An 18173-nucleotide genomic window follows, 5' to 3' on the forward strand; every position below is an offset into this window, starting at 1 on the left:
CACTTTGAACTTAATGCCCCGACTAACAAAGGGAAGCATGTCATACGCGTTCCGTACTAACCCTGTCGATTTGTGTGGCCACTTTCAGGAAGCTTGGACAATCACACTTCTAAAGGTCCTGCCATTAATTGTGTACTCTCCCTTTACATTTGATCTTCTAAACTGCAACAACTCACATTTTGCTCTGATTACACTCCATCAACAATTCCTCTGCCCACTTTGCAACTGGTATAATCCAAATTGGGTCTCCTTAACCAAGAAAGGATATACTTACCATTAGTGGGAACACAGTGAAAATTTACTAACCTGATTTAGATTATGAAGACACGTAGTCCTCTTTTATTGTTATTTAGAAATGCATACATTAAGAAATGATACATTATTTCCTCCGGTGTGATGTCACAAAACACAGGACAGACCAAGACTGAAAACACTGACAAAACCACATAATTATATAATTACAAACAGTGCAACAATACCATAACTTGATGAAGAAGTCCGTGAGCACAGTAAAGTTCAAAGTTTCTCAAATGTCCCACATCTCACGCAGACGGGAGAAGGAAGAAAAACTCTCCCTGCCATGCCGACCACAATCCGACTCTGAGTCATCCGAAAACTTCGAGCTCTGATCAGCTTTCTGACACCGAGTACTGAGCGCCATCTCTGTCTGAACAATTCGACCTCCTTCTCAGTCGCCAAAAGCAGACAAGGCCGGGGATTTTGAGGCCTACCCTCCGAAAGATTCCGGACCACACAGTAACGACAGCAGCAAACGGGCGTTTCAGAAATTTCTCCGGATGTTCCTCTGTGCTTTCACGTCCGTTCTCCATCAGATCAGAATTGTCCACGGCCCCTATTTAACAGATACGACATCATTTTTTCACCGGAGGGCTGCTCACACGCAGGCGCGCTGCCTTCTTCTTCTCCTGCCTAATTCAGAGGAGAGCAGGACTACCACATGAGGAGTGATAAGGTCAACTTTTGTTTTATTTCCAGTTGTGTTAATAAGAATGAGAGAATATCTAAATGACTGGATGTAGAGAGGATTTCCGGCACCTGCAGATTGTCTTGTGGTTTGTAGTGGTTCATGTTCTTGCGGATCTTGGGTTCAAGGCCTATCCTCACTGAATGGGAGTACAATGGTTTGGAGCTTAGGTTTCACTTGCATTCAAACACTCATGCCATCTGCGTGTGCAGCAGGTCATCTGATGCTCAGGCGGTTTTGGTTCTGGAGTGTGGTCAGTGTGGGTTGAACACCTTCCCATTAGTTTTGAAGTTAGTTAGAGTCAAAGTTCATCAATGAAATGGAAAACAATTGAGAGAAGTAATGGGGGGAGGGGCGATGCCGCAGTCTTGTTTGAAACTTATCTTCATTGACATTGGCTCTGTTGTTGTCCTTTTGCTTTGTAATGTGGCTTGCATACTGTTGTGGATCAAACATAAGATAGAGATAAACTTCAGATAAACTTTGATAATTTAATAAAATCACCAAGACTTGTGCTTATTTACTTATGGAAATAATTTTAAATCATTACTTTTTAAAAAACACCAGAAATTGCTTTTAAAAGCATTTAAATCCTTAAATTATGTTGCTGCTAGTTACTGATTCATAATAATAACTTGGCAATAAAGTCTGTAGATCTGTGGCCTAGTTTGGGGATATTAAATGTTTATTTTTGTTGCCAATATTTGCCAGTTAGCTCTTACCTTTAATATCTAAGGATTAGAAATATGCATAAAGAATGGACCTTTTGAAGTAAACTGTTGCATTTTAGTTTTCTATAATTATGGCATATTGGATTGACTTTGATTCCATAGGCACCTTGTCACTTTTATCTGTACTCCTAGATTTGGCCATGTAATGTGCACTAATACTTCATTGTATGACTATGAAGAATACTGTGTGCAAGTGCCTACCTTATCATGGAACCATGAAAATTTGTTATACTGTGGATTCTGATTAACTGGGGTACATCACATTCATTACATTTTGGCTGATTTAAGTGGCTGCCCCAATTAACCAAAGTTTCATGGAAATACTTAAAAAGGTATTGAAAAAAGACAAAATGGTTTAACTGAGTAACAAATTATGTATTTAAATGAAATGCAGAACAGATTAGAACACTACAAATACTACTACGGTACTATAAAACTGTATTAGTTCCTAATAGCTATCGATACAGGATATTAATCAGTAGTAAATTAAGGCAACTGGACTTGCTATGTTGCCTAGAAGATGTGCCTTGAATTACTACTGCTTGATATACAATGACCTAGATGATTGAGAACATTCATCGACATTTCAATACACGAATTCATCCAGTGTATGCTATTGTGTTCTTTTGATTGACTGTAATTGAACAATTAAGTGGCATAGTGTCCCAAATAAATGAAGAGAATGCCTGCTACTTTCTCGATTAGTTTTTGGTCTTTAAGAGTTGTCCCAAATAATTGGCTGCCCCGATTAACTGATGGCCCAGTTAACTGGAATCCACTGTTCTTGGGGTGGGGAAACACAAATCTCTTTCAATGAGCCATGAAGCATTTTGCTCAAAATTTAACCTTGAGATAAACCACTGAGGAGAATTATTGCTTGAGTTGCCATTCTACGCATTGTCTTGATCATCATTGCTGTCATGCATGACTCTGCTTCTTAAAAGTATTGTGATTCATGAAGCATTTGAGACGTGGTATTTCTTTTCCTTTTTTTGTTTTATCATGGAACTAACTTCATGCTCCTGTATTATTATTTTCAAGGATTTATCTCTCTAACAGAGGACTAATAATGCTATATCCTTCCCACAAAAATTTTTAAGCCACTCCAAGGTGTTTGCTGACCAACTCATGGCTGACCTTATTAAAATCTCCACCGATTGTATTTCTTTTACTTTTCTGTTGTCATAAAATTATTTAACTTTCCATTTCCTCCACTGTTTTCCAGTCCTGGTCCACCTGCTGTGGCTTTTCCTCCCTGATTTTACTGTATTGACAATAACTACAACATCCTTGTGGGATTATTGGTGGAAGATTGGTTCTGATAAAATGATCAATGTATGAACGACCTTTTGCTCCACATGTCACGTTGCCTGTCTTAATGACAATAAGGTGTTATGCTGATGGCAATGGGATGTGTGCAAAGTCAGCAATCGGTGTACAAAGCTAATTTTCTGACAGCATTAACAACATGGGGGTACAATTTATGGCTGTTTCATTTTTTAATTTTACACAGTTCAATGCATATTTGGTGGCAGGATAGACTCCTCCACCACTCAACCCTCCCTATTAACCAGCACAGTTTAAAGGAACACCAACATAGTGTGGGTTAGTTGCTGAGTGTTTTCTACTGGTTGTTCTACAAAGGTGTGCTTTCCAGATTTCTTTGAAATTACTGGTCTAAATGTAATGGCGAACCAGCTGCTGACTGTATTTGTCTTAACTTCAAACCTCTCTGGAAACTGGTTGCTTCTGAACCGTAGTGCATGTTAATTGGGATATCTGCACCCATTTTTTTTTGGGACCTATCCAAAATAACAAATCACCTCTTCAATGGGTTTCAGCTGTTTCACATGCACAGTCTTCTGTTTGCCTATCTCAAGCTTTATCTTTGTTCTCCCTCCCTGTTATCTTCTAACTGCATTAAACAACAGGCATAATGTAGAGACATCCAACAGCAGCCATTATCTGGAAACCTGATGTTTGCTGCTCTACCTTCAGGTTGCCCATGTGATATGTTGTGCTGGATCAGTTGTATTTTCCATCAGCTTCAGCTTCAGCTTGGGAAAGCTGAACTCATCCAGTTTAAAAATTCTTTTGTATCTTTTGGGGCTCTGGTGGCAACTGATCAGATTTCTTTTTTTTAATTGCGAGCTGAGGAAAATGATGTGCAAATTTGAAATTAACTTTAATCATAAATTGAGTTTTTTAATAGCAAATTTTGTCATCACCAGGTTTCTATTCTCTCAAAGTAAATTATAAAGTATAATTCCTTCATCATTTTCAGGATGGCATTCTTACATGCAACACCTTTTGAACTCTTGTCTATGTTCAACTAATCTAGAGGTGAAGCTGTCTTCCATACAAAGTTGCACATACCCTCAAATCACTTGAACTGGATCTTGTTCCCCAGCAAATTAACTTCAAGTTCTTTATCATCCTTCAATGGCTTCATTTCAGACTAGTTGAGCAATCTTCTTCACCCGTATATGTCAACCTACATTTTTCTTTTCCTTTAACTTTAATGGGCTGATTTGTTCTTCATTTCTCCAGTCCACCACCAAAGGCTGCTTTTTCAGCCATTGCTCTGAGGAACTCTCATGCTAAACCATGTTGCATGGCTACTTTCTTCTCCTCTTCAAAAACATTCTCAAGAACCAGAATTTCTCTCCTTTCTCCTCCACTTTCTCATTTTGAATTCTTCATTTCTGGTTAAAATTATCTTTGTGATGATCTGTTATCTGAGGAGCACACTGAAAATATGGTGGAGAAGAGATGTCGCACCAATTCACTGGCATCATCTCTGTAGAGATGAATGTTCACGTCAAAAAAATGTTCGTTGGAAGAAATTCCATCAGAATCGACAAGTTGCCAGAAAATTAAATAAATTGTAGAGAAGAAATTGTTAGTCGAAGATAACTTAAAGGGTCCTTTACAGTACATTTGAAAATGGCAAATGGAAGATTTTTGCCCTGCTGATCATTCTAATAACCTGCTGCATCATCGTTTATCAAAAAAAGTCATCTGGTTGTCTGTACCTTGTTTTTATGATACAGAATGATGAGCAGCCAGAGAAAAATAGAAACAAGGAGAAAAGACGAGGCAGGCCAGGGAGAAAACGCAAGCAAACGATGGTAAGCACGGATCCTATTGTTAAATGTCCCATGATTTCATATAACAAGTGAGTCCTCTGGTTACTGGTGGGGATGCACTAATGGAATATCACCATTCTTTTAAAAATCTGAATTGTTTGGCTTCCTTTGTTCATTCCACACTTATTAACAGTCTTTTCCAGTGACTGTTTAATGTTTTGCTTTTAATTTCTAATGCAATCCAGTTGCTAGTTGATTGATTATCTCAGCCAGACATGAGACTAAAATAGTTTTTACAGATAATTCCTAGTGGCCTTTTGGGTATTTTTCTATTCCAGATTTATTTCTTGTATCTTGAAATGTTGTTTTATTTTCTCCATAAATCTACTTCCCCATTAATTTCCACTCTGCTTTATAAAAAATCTATTTCGGCATCACATGTTTCCCATTTTGGACTGGGAGGCCAATACAGTGTCCCAGTAGTTTGCTTCCACACAAAACTCATGGCTCTGCCTAGTAGTTTGGAGCAGATTTCATCCATGTTGTTACAATGAATAAAATTATAATGTCAAACACATTTTTATAAGTTGTTACATAAAGCACACCAGCGAATCTGCTAATCCCATCCATTTTTTCCCATTCCCATAGCAAAAGATTTTTCCATTTGAATGTGGATACCAATTCAACAGTAATTAGTGTGAAATTATAGGTCGTGAAACCAGAGTGATGTCATTCCAAAAACTTTTCAGTAAGGGTAAAGCACACAGAAAGCAGCCTTCTCAATTGAGTGAACACATCCCTGAGATTTTCAAACTCATTGCATCATTTATTTGCATTATATTTTGCAGACACACAGGAAACATATCATCACTGTTTCTTGTATCAAGAGAGACATTTAATGGTATGCATCAATTATTTTAATTTGAGATTGATAATACTACCTGTGGATGTCATCAAAACTCTGAATAGTCATGGGACTAGCTCTTCAGAGCCAAATAAGTTGATGTATTTAGTTAGAATAGCAGCTTGTAGGATTCAGCGCATGCTATTTTTCTATGTCTATATGCTGTGCCAAACTTTTTTTTAATCAACAATAGTGCACACTTGTGAATGACCCTAAAAGATAACTAAATTAATTTATCTTTTCCAGGTTCAAATTAATTTGCTCAGAAAGAGAGAGAAAGCCAAACATAATTTTTATGTGTGTACCTAAATACATGATTTGACTGCCAACTCAACATTCAATCCTGAAAATTCTGACTGAAAGCAAAATGCTTTATGTTTAAAATTCACTTGTCCAAAACACATAACAAGGTATTACAGATGATGGAAACCTGCTAGTTCCATCTCCACCTCAAAAGGTGCTGAGAATTCATCACAAGTCAGCAACAGAAGTACAGGTGGAAATGAATTTACTGTTTCAGGTCAAATTCTCTTCACATGTAAATCCATTATTTAGAGAATCATTACAGATTACTATCAAGAGATAGTTTGCTTTATGTAGTTGGATTTTTGTCTTAGCTTCAACTGCATCACTCACACATGATAAGTTTTCGATGTTCTTTAGTCACCCTTATGAGAGATATTGAAAAGGAACTAGCATGTGTTTTCAAAATGCTGAACAAAGGCTGGCCAAAACCTTGCAGTCATTTCAAATTCGAATATTTTTTTTCTTTCAATACAAACCTTTTGAGTGTTTCCAGCATTTTCTGTTTACGATTTTATTTGCTTTTCTTATGTTTGTTTCTTTGCAGTCGTGCAACTAGGTTGAATTTTGTACATATTTTTTCATCTTATTTGTCTGCAAGGTAGAGGCAGTAACCTTTTGTAAAGAAAAACAACTGGTCCATGTTATCTCAGACTACTTCTCAAACTGAGGGTGAAATATCAATTATGCCAACTGTGTCTTAAATTCAGTCACAGCTTTAGTGTAATTGGCTTTAAGTTGGCTCAATCTCTACACTAGATTGTTCAATCAAACCAAAACAATATTGTGATTTCAAAAGTAGTATCTTTTCCAGTCAGGAACTGTTTATACAATATCTGCTCCATGACTAAGTTGCAACCTGAGCATAGAAAACACACAGCTATAATTCACTTTATTACTAGTGGCAAATATCCAACTGAAGCCATTGAGATATGAACCTTACCTGGCTTCAGTAACTTGTCTTATCAGTTTTAGCAGGTGTTGCAAATAAAATAATAGGTAATATTTATTTATGCATTGGAGTCCTAATCACATATGAAAATTGTATTTATTATTGTTAGATAAAAGATGAGCATTTATTTTTTCAATTGCTGTTACATGAAAACCTAGTTACAGGTATATTTTACAAAAGAAGTGTAAGAAAGGAAATACAGGTTAGACATTCAGAAAATTTCAAATTCAGAATATTTCATGTAGTTCATCGGTGTTTATTTTCAAAGCATGCTTCAGTTCAGTTCACATTCATCAAACATCTAGTCATTATGAAGACACACAAACAGATGCATGTAAAAAATTGAACAGAAAAAGGCTGGCTGTGACATGAAGCCTGTTATAGCTGGTGTAAAGATTAGCTTTTCCTTTCCTGTGAAAATTGCCCATATTTTTGACCCAAAGTTAGTTTGTAGTTTAACTCTTCAAGCCATTCTATGTCCTTTCTGGTTTCCTGTATTTGGGTCCCAAGCTGCATGTTTAATTCCAACTGTGACCTTTCCAATGTTCCACAGAAATTCAACATCACTTCTTGTTTCTTGGTCCTCCATATATCAACCCATAATTTTATTTGGTCTTTATGGGTTTTCCAAACTACATTAACTCTCTTTATTTCCAGTCAGAAGTAGGAGTGCAGATTCTTATGAACATACAATCAGTGAAGAGCGCAAATAAGTCATAGATCCGTCCAGCTTGAATCACATTTGATTTATTCTGCATCGCAATATATGCACACAAAAACATCAGTGGTCTTCTGGGAAGAACAGATAAATCAAACTATGTACCTTAGCTTATTTGGGGAGAAATAATTGATCACTTTTCTTTGGCTGATTCAAATAGTGCAGGACATAGACTTCTTTGCACTTTACTCTCCTTTCTTTAACTGAAATAGGTTGTAAATACTTCTGAACAGTGCCAACTCTCCATGTCTTCAGCCATGGCCAAATTGTTCTGCTGTTATTGTGGACTTCCTGGCATTCCTGGTCAATCTGCTTGCCCTTATTAGTTTGGAAGGATATATTTAAGAAAAGATTGTCAGTAGTCAAACATTGAGTCTTTAGAATTGTGCTGTGAGATTTTTGTGCACAAATGCTAAATGTATTCATGACACATCTCTTCCTCTCAATGTCACTTGATAAGTGAATACATGCCATATTAATAGTTCTTTATCTCCTTCTCAGAATGGGAAACAAACTTATACAGGTACATTTAGCATCTGAGCATAATTGTTTTGGAATGCAGTGTTGGAGCCTGATTCATTTTTTGCAGGAATGGTTAAAAATTATTTTTAAGTTATTTAACGTAATAACATACATCTTTCAAGCTGAATTTATAAGCACTGGACAATGTTGTGATGGGAAGACACACTGAGAGATTGCAGAGGAAATGAGTAACTTATTTTCTAACCATCTGTTGTAATTGATAGACTATCACGGGCACTTTGTCCATAATTTTCCAGGATGACTTTCGTCAAAGTACGTACATTAAGCTCAGGAGCAGTCAGGGTTCAAATTAGCAGAGATTACAACAATTGGTAATACTTGTACAATGCTTTTGACATTGTAAAATGCCTCAAAGTATTTCATAAGAACAATATAAAACAAAGCATATCACGATTCTCTGAGATGAGGCAGAAGGAGGTGAATATCAAGGAGCATCCTGAAGGAAAACAGAAAGGCAGAGAGGGCCAGTTCTTCTAAGTAGGAATTCTAGAGTTTAGAAACTTGAAAGTTGTGAGTTAATGGAGCAAGAACCAAACGTAGAGGAGAACAGATATCTTTGAAAGTTGAGGAGGTCATGCAGTTGAAATGTGTTGATCGATATTCTCATGACGTAGTTGGATTTTATTATCATGGTCAAATGAGATCTTAAAATTTTCCATCTCCTGCTCAGTAGAGAGTTAAATAATTTGAAAAGAGCATTTGGAATAACCTTGATTGAATTAAGTGATATCTCTTTCCCCAAATCTTTCCAAAATATCTTAAAAGTTGTTGTTACGCTTCGTAGCTTTTTGTGGTGAGAATTTAAATTATTTATGCAAGTCATCATAGTGTATTATCATTTCTCTTTAATTTTGAATTTTAATCATACTTTTCATTAGTCACCACAAGTAGGATTGATTTAGCTTGGTCCTTTCTATTCTAATCTGCCCAGTCTTAATCAGGTTGACTCAACCAATTGTCTCACTTCCCACCTCATACTATTTACCTCGAGACTAATCCAAGGATCGATAATTGTCTCCTTCCACTTGTTACTGCACTTAGTGCCCCATGGTGACTCTATCTGCAGATATGGAGTAAGTGACTATCAATAGTCTGGTGATATCCAGCTCTATCTCTTGACCATGCCTCTCAACCATTCACTCCACCTATACTTTCAGAGTTCCTTAATAGCTTTCAGTGCTGGATGAGTTACAGATTTTCAGTCTGCTGAATGCTGAAAACATTTTTCTTTCTCTTTATTCCTAATGCTGCCAATATACACTTGCCTCTGCTTGCTCCTTATCTCAGTTTGTCTGTTGTTAAAACTCTCTCAACTTTGTTATTTTAAGACTTGCCAGTCCACTGTTGGTTTCAATATTAATCCATCCACTCTCCTTCAATGCTGTTTAGATCATTCAGAATTTGTTGATGCTTTAACCAACACAAGTCCGTTTATTCACTATCCTATCCGAGCTAACCTATATTCAATTCTGGTTGCCCAGTAATTAAACAATTATTCTTTAACTATATGTCACCTTCTTAAACTATATGTCAATTTCTCTCACCCCAAATTCCATTTTTTGAAGTTGGTCTCTTATGGACCCAGCTCACTTTAACTTGTGGTGCTCTGCCTTTGGTTTGAAATTATTTTCTTGAACCCCTTTGCTTCTCCCTTTTTCATTAAGGCATGCTATAAAATAGTCCCTTTTCTTTCTGTGTGTACTTATTAATTTTCAGATGTTCTTTGGGTTGGGCTTTAAATTGCTGAAGTATGAGTAAGCTGGTGGTGGTGGTGGTGGTGGGGGGGAGGTAGCCTGTAAGAATTTGACTCATAGGTACAGCATGTCTACTGGTGACACTCAGCAGTGTTCCCAGCGTTCTGAATCAAATGACATAAGCAATGACTCTCATGAGTTAATTTCAGATCTGGTATTTGAAGGCACACTGCAAAAACGCAAATTGGATTTTGGAGTTTCTATAACTCAATAGCATTTGGGTATCATTGCAAGACCAGGAAGTATTGTCCAACACTTGAATGGAATTGGTTTGTTATTGTCACATGTCGGTGATACAGTAAAAAGCTTTTATTTGCTTACCACCCGGAGGTAGTACAAAGGACATGGATGTTCAGTTACAGAGAAAGTGCAGTGCAGAAAGTGGAAGGGCAACCAGAGGATAGATTAGGAGATCAAGAGTTCACCTTTTTACTGTATGAGAGGTCAAGAGTCTGATAATAGAGAACCAGGTGGTTCAGGCTTTGAAACCTTTGTATCTTCTGCCTGATGAGAGGTGGAGGGGTTGGAGAAAAGACGATGACTGGGATTCTAATGCTGTCCTTTTCAGCTGATGTTGTCCTTTGTGATGAGTGTAGCTGTGTAGTGCTGTTATATAAACAGCTTCATTTAGAGGCAGTGATGATAAAGGCGCAATTATTTTCAAGGCATGATAATATATGACTAAGAGTGGAATGTGGAAATTTCTGATGTTTTCATATAGTGGGTGCCCCAGGTATTAGAGGTTGCATGTTGGGAAGTTTTATTAATGTAACCTTGGTGAGTGACTGCTGTGTATTTTGTAGTTGATGCATATTCCAGTCATGGTAGAAAGAATTAATGTGTGAGATGGTGGATTGGGTGCCAGTCAAGTGGAATGGTTTATCGTTGATGGTAATTGTTGGAGGTGTGCTCACCCAGGAGGTGAAGTGTTTCCAGCATTCTACTGGCTCATGCCTTGTAATGGCTGTTGTCCTAATGTGGCTGGCAAAGTTTCTGTTCTTCAGTTACTTTGTTAATATGTGGCGGAGGTGGTGTCAGCCTTAGCAGGGAGATTCATTACTTCTCAGTTGTGTCGTGTGACTGCAACTATCCATTCATCAGTGTTGTCCAGGTTGTGCTCTAGAGGCAGATGAATAGTTTCATGTTTGAGGAGTTGTGACTGGAACAAAGCACTGGGCAATGATCAACAAACATCCCTTCTTCCGACATTGTGATGGAGAGAGTCTCATGGATGAAGAACTGAAGTTCTTTGAGCCTAGGATACTGTGTGAGCATTGGCAGCCAACAATTAAAACCTTCTTTCTTTGTGTGAGGTGCAATGCAGCCACTGGAAATCTTACTCTTAATTCTAATTGACTTGAATTCTTTCAGAGCTCCACGACACTCACTCTATATGTTTCTTTGATTTCAAGGCTCAGTCATTTTTGCTTTTCCTCTGGAATTCAGCTTTTTTTTATTATTATTATATTTGGACTAAAGTTGTAACGAAATCTGGAATTGAAAATGCCTGGAGGAATGCAAGAAGAGTGAGAAGAGCAAGTTATAACTAAAAAAAATTGTTTATTGACAATATCAATGCTAGCTGATGATTGAGAGGACAATGGAAAGGTTATAGTTGACTTGTAATGGGATTTTTCTTCCTTTCTAGTGGCTGATCATACCTGGTGAGTTTTTCTAACCATTGGGTTTATGGGATTGTCGTAATTTCACAGAAATATCTTGTATCACAGCATAGCTTATTCTACCACACAAGATTTCAATATGATATTATTTATTGTTGAACTAAAAAGCCTTTGTACCTGTGCAGATCCAGTCAGAATCTTATGCAGTGAATCTGATTGGATATCTCTGATTTCTGAGAGGTTGGGGATCTTTGAGGAAGCTCAGCAAGATCATTCTTCAGGCACTCTGGTTGAGGATGGTTGCCATTTCAGCCTTGACTTATTTACTGTGGTTGATGATAACGTTCATGAACTCTCCTATTCTCAGGTGTTAACCTGCCCAACATTGGTTGAGTCTGCTCAGACAGAAAAGCACCGATCTGATTGATTAGTTATGGCTGGGAGCTCAACAGCAGAAGTGGCAGAATGGAAGTTAAATGTTCAAAGGCTGCATCTTGATTTAGAAGTGCCTCTCTGGAGTTGGTGCTTAGGGAATTAAGGGTTCATAGGGAGATGGTCTTTCCTCTTATCAGAAGGAAGAAACCTTCCTGTGAAAAAATGGAGACGTGGTAGGAGTTTGACAATGAAAGTGATACAATGCTTGAGGGTTCATTAACAAAGCAGAGCAGGAAGGGTGAGTATATTGGTCATTTACCTATAACCTGATGTGATTTCCATCCCATCAGCCTCAGTCTGCCTTCTCAAACCTATTCTAAGCAGATAACCCTTCATACTTATTTTCCATGCAAATATAGCCATTCTTTTACAATTGTATCTCCTTTCACACACTTCTGTTCATCTACTACTCTCATTTAATTTCACCTTTCTGCATTAGCATGCTATTCCTCATGGTATACTCAACAATTGTATTTCATCTGTTCTTCCATTCAGCATGTGCTTCGTTCGTCACTCTTAGGTTTTGTTTCCTTGCAGGAGAAGAGAGCACAGACTTATGAGAAAGTGGTCTTCCTGACATTCCTCAGTAGATTTATAGAGGAGGTGCCTGAATTACTAGAGTCTCGATGTGGTTGACCATTGGAGGCAGAGAGATAATGGGCCCCAGCTTTCCACTGAATGTAGTAAATGTCAAATACATAATATACAGCACTCATTCATATTGATTTGCTATTAGTGGTAGGTGAAATATGATGCAGTACATAATGATAACGTAGCACAAATTTTCAGCCTGACAACTCTAATTTGGGTCTTTAATCTCCCACAGGAGAGGATCCAAGAGAAAGTCAACAGCTCCTCTGAAGAGGTCACTCCTCATCATTACAGGACACATAAAGACCATGCACTAGCTCAGATACTCACATTTTGGTGCAGTCGCTAAGGCACATAGTTGGACACGTAACAAGTGAGCATGAAAAATATGGACAGTAGATCCACCAGGAGGCCCCTGGATCTTCGAGCTGTATTAGCTGAGTAGAAATGGTGCTTCTCAAGGCCTTTGATCAAACAGGCTATTTCTGGAGCAACAGCAAAGAATTTATTCTTGGAAGGCAATAGAGTGTGTGGAAGTGATGGCAAGGTTGTTTACAGGACTGCTTTGTGTTGCTCAGACAACATGGGGTCAGGAGTGGTAAGAAAATGTAGCAGTTGTACATGCATGTCAGATGATGAAACTCGAAAGAAACCTCAAAATAAATAGAAACTCTTGGCAGCAATGTGCAGTATCAACCACAAACCTGCCTGCTTCTTGGAATCATCCGAACTTACTACTTACTTATTTTAACAGACAATCATTCAGCTTGTTGAATACATGCTGGCTCTGTGCAGACTAATCACATCATCCCATTTTTCCTTCCTATTTCCCAGTAATTCTGAAATTTTTTTTCTCTCACAAGCTATTTAAATTTTTTTTGCAACTTACCTGCACTAAGGGATAATTTATATTAATCTACCCATACATCTTTGGGTGGAAACTGGCACACACCTTGAGGATAACCCATGCAGTCGCAGGGTGAACATATGCAGACAGCATTCAACATCATGGTTGAACCTGGGTCACTGGTGCTGTGAATATGCAGCACTAACTGTGTCATCACTGTTCTGTGTCCTGCTCCCTATCTCCTGCAGGTCCAGGACTTGCTCCCGTGGAATTGTAAAACAGCGAATTAAAATTGCATGTCACAGCACAGAAAGAGGTTATTTGCCCATTGAGTCTGTGCTATCTGTAAAAGTAATCGTGTCAGCCCCACTTCTCAGTTACTGTGTCCCTTGAAAGTAACGATAGTATCTGCTCCTTCTGCTCTTGCATAGCAAATCCCAGATTATAATTACTTGCTATATGAATAGTTTTACCTTGTGAATGCTAGTTCTTTTCCTAATCGCCTTAATTCCGAGCCTTCTAATTATAGGCCTTAATTCATTTTGTCCAGATGCTAGATGATATTGAAGATTTTTATTAAATCGCATCTTATCTTCTCTGTTCCCCAGAAAATAATTATTCAAATTTGTTACATACCTGGTGGCTGGAGGAGCAATTACTTCAGGAGTGGGAGGGGGCATATCTAGTTGTCATGGCTCATGTGGGAATCAGTGACGCTGACTCGGGGCGGAGGGGGGGGCGTTAAACTTCAAAGTTCAAAGTAAATTTATTGTCAAAGTATATATATGTCACCATATACTACCTCGAGATTCATTTGCTTGCAGGCATTCGCAGTAGAACAAAGAATTACAATAGAATCAATTACAAATGGCACACAAAGACTGACAACCAATAAGCAAAAGACAAACTTTGCAAATATAAAACAATATAATAAATAAATAAATAATATTGAGAACATCAGTTGTAGAGTCCTTGAAAGTGAGTCCATAGATTGTGGAATCAGTTAGAGTTGAGATTATTCATGTAGGTTCAGGAGCATAGTAAGGGTAATAACTGTTGAAAGTGGTTGAAGGGTAGTAACTGTTGTTAAACCTGGAGGTCTGAAAATGCCATCCCAATGGCAGCAGCGAGAAGAGAAATGAAATATCTTTAATGTCATTGCATAGTACAATTTGTCATGCACCAATACAGCGAAAATGAGTTTGCAACACTCATACTCAATGCTATAAAACAACCAATAAAATAAATAAACAATAAATAAAATCAAGTAACCAGCCAGTACAAGCAATGTCCAGCAGTACAAAAGCGCAACTCAGCCATAAAACCAGTATTAAAAGTAGCAAGCAGAGCAATTATAGCTCTGGGGAAAAAGCTATTTTTCAGTCTGGAAGTGCAGGCATAGAAAATCTTATAACGTCTGCCAGATGGTAGAAGTTCAAACAGATGATTGCACGGGTGTGTATTGTCCTTACAGATGCTTGTAGCATCATCTGCATGGTGGAGGTCCTTGATGATGGATGCTTTCTTGTGGCACCACTGCTTGTAGATGTGCTCAATAGTGGGGAGGGCTTTGCCTATGATGGGCTGGGATGCATCCACCACTTCTTGGAGGCTTTTCCATTCTTGGGCATTGTTGTTTCCATACCATGCTGTGATGCAGCCAATCAGGTTACTCTCCACTGTTCATCTATAGAAATTTTCCAGAGTTTTATATGACCTACACAAACTTCTGAAAAAGTAGATGTGCTGTCATGCCTTTTTTGTAATGGCACTTACATGCTGGTCCCACGGCAGAACCTCTGATATGATAATGCCTAGGATTTAAAGATAATGACCCTCTCCACCTCCGTTTCCCTGCTGAGGACTGGCTTATGAACCTCCAGATACTTCCTCCTGGAATCTGGCATCTGTATTGCTAAGAGAAGAGCTGTACCTTTGAACCCTTATGAGTACCAGAGTTCTAGAAAATGGCAAAATGGAAAATAGGTTATTAGTAAAGCACAAAGCCAGTGCAACAGTAAGAGGCTATTATCTCAGTAAATGAAGAAGTGAAAATCTGGGCTGAGCCTAGTGAAGCGAAGCGGTGGAAGATCTCTGACTGACAGTGGTACAGCAGAAGATGGCATTAAGTAAGAAATGGAGGATACATATAGCAAAGACACTACAATAATTGTGGATGACATTAATCTACATGTGGATTGGCTGCACTGAATCACCAATATCTTCAATGAGGAAGTATTCCAGGAATGTGCAAATGATTCTCAGAATGGTGGATTTGCTGGATGAGGAGAGAGAAGGTCATCTCATTTGTATCTCAAGGGAAGACATTTAAGGGAAGTTTGGATAGGTACATGGTTAGTGGGGTATGGAGGGCTATGGTCCTGGGGCAGGTCAATGGGGGTAGACATTTTAAATGGTTTGACATGGACTAGATGGGCCAAAAGGCCTGTTTCTGTGCTGTACTTTTCTATGACTCTATGACTTTGATAATCTATGTCGGAAATTCAGGAAAATATAGGCTGATCAGTGGCAAGTAAGATTTGTGCCCCGCAAGTGCAAGGTCAGTTCCAAAATATTATCACTTAGCTTTGACATTTGATGGTGTTATCAACACTGAGTCACCCATTGTCAAGACCTTAGGATCACCATTGATACTCAATCGCAGCAATCAATATTCTGAGCAGATCAAAGATGGGGCATCCCATGGGGAGGAAATTAACTGTTCAGCTGTTGATGAATGTGACTGGATCAGCACATGGAATTTTGACATTGCAGCCATTAGTGAGACTTGGTTGCAAAAGTGGCAGGACTGGAAACTCAATGTTCCAGGATTCCATTGTTTTAGATGTGATAAAGCAGGAGGGGTAGCGTTACTAGTCAGGGAAAATGTCACATTAGTGCTCTGACAGGACAGACTGAAGAGCTCGTCTAGTGAGTAGAACTGAGGAATAAGAAAGGTATGACCTTATTATTGGGATGTATTATAGATCACCCAATGGTCCACAGGATTTGTCTAAGGTTGTGGTAGTAGGTGATATTAACTTTCCACATATTGACTGGGACTCCCATACTGAAAAGAGGCTGGATAGGAAAGAGCTTGTGAATTTGTTCGGAAAAGTTTCCTTAATCAGTGCACAGCACGTAGAAGTCCCAACGAGAGAGTGTGATACTAGATCTCCCATTAGGAAATGAGACCGGGTATGTGATGTAGGGGAACATTTTGCATCTAGTGATCATAATGCCATTAGTTTCAAGGTAATTATGGAAAAGAATATGTATGGTCGTCGGGTTGAGGTTATAATTTGGAGAAAGGCCAATTTTGATGGTATCAAAAAGTGTCTGGTAAGTGTTAATTGGAACAGTGTTGTTTTCTGGCAAAGGTGTACTTGGTAAGTGGGAGGCCTTCAAAAGTGAAATTTTGAAAGTACAGAGTTTGTGTGTTCATGACAGAATAAAAGGGAAGGATAACATGTTAAGGGAACCTTGGTTTTCGAGATATGTTACGGCCCTGGTGAAGAAAAAGAGGAGCAAGCATAGCAAGCAGGAAGGAACAAATGTGTGCTTATAGAGTATAAGAAATGCAAGAGAATACTTAAGAAGGAGGTAGGGCTGAAAGAAGGCATGAGGTTGACCTAGCAAACAAGGTGAAGGAGAATCCTAAAGGCTTTTACAGATAATGTTAAAAGCAAAAAGGTTGCAAAGGACAAAATTGGCCCCCTGGAAGCCTGGAGTGGAAACCTATGCATGGAGCCAGAAGAGATCGGGGACATTACCCATTTCACAGTGGAAAAACTATTTTAGAGTTTTTAAGGAAAGTAACCAGGAAAGTTGATAAGGCAAGGCAAAGTCGATTGGTCTACATGGGGTTCAGCAAGGCCCTTGACTGTGTCCCGAATAGGAAGTTAGTCAAGAAGGTTCACTCGCTTAACATTCAAAATGAGGCAGTAAATTGGATTAGATATTAGCTTCACAGAAGAAGCCAGGGAATGGTAGTAGATGGTTGCCTCTCTAACTGAAGGGTTGTGATTCCTGGTATGCCACTGGTATGTGCTGGGTCCATTGTAGTTTGTCATCTGTATACTGATTTGGGGTGATAATGTGGTAAACTTGATCAGAAAAATTTGCAATTTGTGGACGACACCAAGAATGGGGATAAGGTGGAGAGTGAATATTTGCACTGGGATCCGGACCAGCGGGAAAAATGGACTAAAAAATTACAATTGGATTTTAATATAGACAAGTGTGAAGTTTTGCACTTTAGGAGGACCAACCAGGGTGGATCTTACTCAGTATACAGTACGTCGCTGAGGAGTGTGTAGAACCAAGGGATCTGGGAATACAGATCACTAATTCCTTGAAAGTGAATCACAGGTAGATAGAGTCATAATGAAACCTTCGGCATGTTGGCCTTCATAAAGCAATGTATTGAGTACAGATGTTGGGATGTTATGTTGAAATTATATAAGATGTTGGTGAAGCCTAATTTGGAGTATTGGTGCAGTTTTGGTCGCTTACCTACAGAAAAGATGTAAATAAGGTTGAAAGAGTGCAGAAAAAATTACCAAGGTGTTGCCAGGACTTAAGTACTTGTGTTTTAGGGTAATATTGAGCAGGTTAGGACTTTATTCCTTAGACTGTAGAAGATCGAGAGGAGGTTTGATGGAGGTATACAAAACTATGAGGGATAAAGATAGGGTAA

At 38.4% G+C, this 18173-nt stretch overlaps 1 protein-coding gene across 13 annotated transcripts in view; it reads left to right on the forward strand.

The window, feature by feature from the left end:
- Positions 1-18173, forward strand: part of dnmt3ab (DNA (cytosine-5-)-methyltransferase 3 alpha b) — a 523149-nt gene that overhangs the window by 44503 nt on the left and 460473 nt on the right. For 7 of the 13 annotated variants that reach the window (XM_063036199.1, XM_063036207.1, XM_063036267.1 and 4 more), the window contains one exon: positions 4770-4847. The exons of 4 other annotated variants lie outside the window; for them this stretch is intronic. In XM_063036199.1, the coding sequence (XP_062892269.1) occupies positions 4770-4847 (78 nt within the window). Of the gene's footprint in view, positions 1-4769; positions 4848-5653; positions 5707-8183; positions 8206-18173 lie in introns of those variants that run through there. 2 more of the 13 variants (XM_063036284.1, XM_063036234.1) reach the window with 2 other exon arrangements.

Source organism: Mobula hypostoma, chromosome 2, assembly GCF_963921235.1.
Source record: "Mobula hypostoma chromosome 2, sMobHyp1.1, whole genome shotgun sequence".
In the NCBI taxonomy this organism is placed as follows: Eukaryota; Metazoa; Chordata; class Chondrichthyes; order Myliobatiformes; family Myliobatidae; genus Mobula; species Mobula hypostoma.